The sequence below is a fragment of the Chaetura pelagica genome, unplaced genomic scaffold, assembly GCF_000747805.2.
Source record: "Chaetura pelagica isolate M959 unplaced genomic scaffold, ChaPel_1.0 scaffold625, whole genome shotgun sequence".
NCBI lineage: Eukaryota > Metazoa > Chordata > Aves > Apodiformes > Apodidae > Chaetura > Chaetura pelagica.
In genome coordinates, this window is record NW_009953499.1 from 198,515 (window position 1) to 200,048 (window position 1,534).

The 1,534-nt window shown below is 64.0% G+C and overlaps 1 protein-coding gene across 1 annotated transcript in view; it reads right to left on the reverse strand.

The window, feature by feature from the left end:
• LOC104390228 (vasoactive intestinal polypeptide receptor 1-like) overlaps positions 1 to 1,534 on the reverse strand; it is a 26,125-nt gene that overhangs the window by 10,099 nt on the left and 14,492 nt on the right. Inside the window, exons 11-12 of the mRNA XM_009999333.1 lie at positions 1,240 to 1,369; positions 252 to 293 (exon numbers count right to left, since the gene is read on the reverse strand). Of these exons, the coding sequence (XP_009997635.1) occupies positions 252 to 293; positions 1,240 to 1,369 (172 nt within the window). The remainder of the gene's footprint in view (positions 1 to 251; positions 294 to 1,239; positions 1,370 to 1,534) is intronic.

The following is a 1,534-nucleotide window of genomic DNA, read 5'->3' on the forward strand; positions in this document are numbered from 1 at the left end:
GACGCCCCCCAGCACCCAGAAGAGGGGAAGGAGCTGCATCCAGGGCTCACCAAGGGGTTTTGGGGTGCAGGAAGGTGGGGACCCTCAGGGACACCCTCCAGCACCCAGAGAGAGGGGCAGGAGCTGCACCCGGGGCTCAAAAAGGGAGTTTGGGGGGCAGGAGGGAGGGGACCCCCATGCCGAGCCCCGTGTGCTCTGGGGGGCAGCCCGGGGGGGTCTGGGTCCCTGGGCTGGGTGCAGGTCCCACTCACCTCTCCATTCAGGAAGCAGTAGAGCAGGGCTACCAGGAACCCCTGGAAAGGGCAGAAGGGGCAATTTTTACCCCCACCCCCCCACCCCCAGGGAAGGGGTTGGACGCCCTGGACCTTGTTGATCTGGTGCCTGCAGGGATCATCCCCCCACCTCCCACCCCAGCCCCTGGGCAGGGGGCTGGTGGTGCCAGGGGACCAGGAGACCTCTCTGCTGTGTCCCTGGTGTTGGGGACACAGGGACCCCCCCTCAGCCAACAGGCCCTGCAGCACATCCCAGGGACTGGTGGGATGGGCTGGGATGGAGACCTGGGGGTTTGGTCTCCACACCCACATACAGACCCACATCCAGAGTGTTGGGGTGGGAAGGGACCCCTGGAGATCACCCATCCAAGCCCTGCCAGAGCAGGATCCCCCAGAGCAGATCCCACAGGAACACGTCCAGGAGGGCTGGGAATGTCTCCAGGGATGGAGACTCCCCCACCTCCCTGGGCAGCCTGTCCCAGGGCTCTGCCACCCTCCCAGCAAAGAACTTTCTCCTCATCTTCAGCTTGACCCTCCTGGGCTCCAGTTGGTGCCCATTGCCCCTTGTCCTGTCCCTGGGCACCCCTGGGAAGAGTCTGGCCCCATCCTCCTGCCACCCCCTGCAGATATTGATCAGCACTGAGCAGATCCCCCCTCAGCCTCCTCCTCTCCAGGCTCAACAGCCCCAGCTCTCCCAGCCTTTCCTCCCAGGCAGATGCTCCAGCCCCCTCAGCATCTCAGTGCCCTGGGCTGGACTCTCTCCAGCAGCTCCTTGTCCTTCTGCAACTGGGCAGCCCAGAACTGGGTGGTGCCTCCCCAGGGCAGAGCAGAGGGGCAGGAGAACCTCCCTGACCTGCTGGCCCCTTCCTGATGCCCCCAGGATGGCATTTTGGGGTTGTCAATAGAAAGAGAAGCCCCCCAGGGTGTCCCAGATGTGACCATGGCCATGAACCTCCCCCACCTGTACCTGGTGGGACCCAAGGACCAGCTCCAGGTACAACCGGGCGTCCAGGCCGACGTGCTGGGGGAACAGGGCAAACACCACGTAGTGAACCCCAAAGAGAGGGATGAGGAGCAGCGTGGACTTGGTCAACCTCCTGTGGGCAGGGGTGGGATGAGCAGGGACCTGCTTGCAGCCCTGGTCCTGCTGCCCTGCAAGGAAAACCCTTCCCAAGAGCTCGGGCTGAAGCCAAAGTGGGTTTTCCATGAAGGGCAGGTCTTGGAGGTTCCAGGGATGGTCCTGCTCTGGGTCTCCAGGGAAA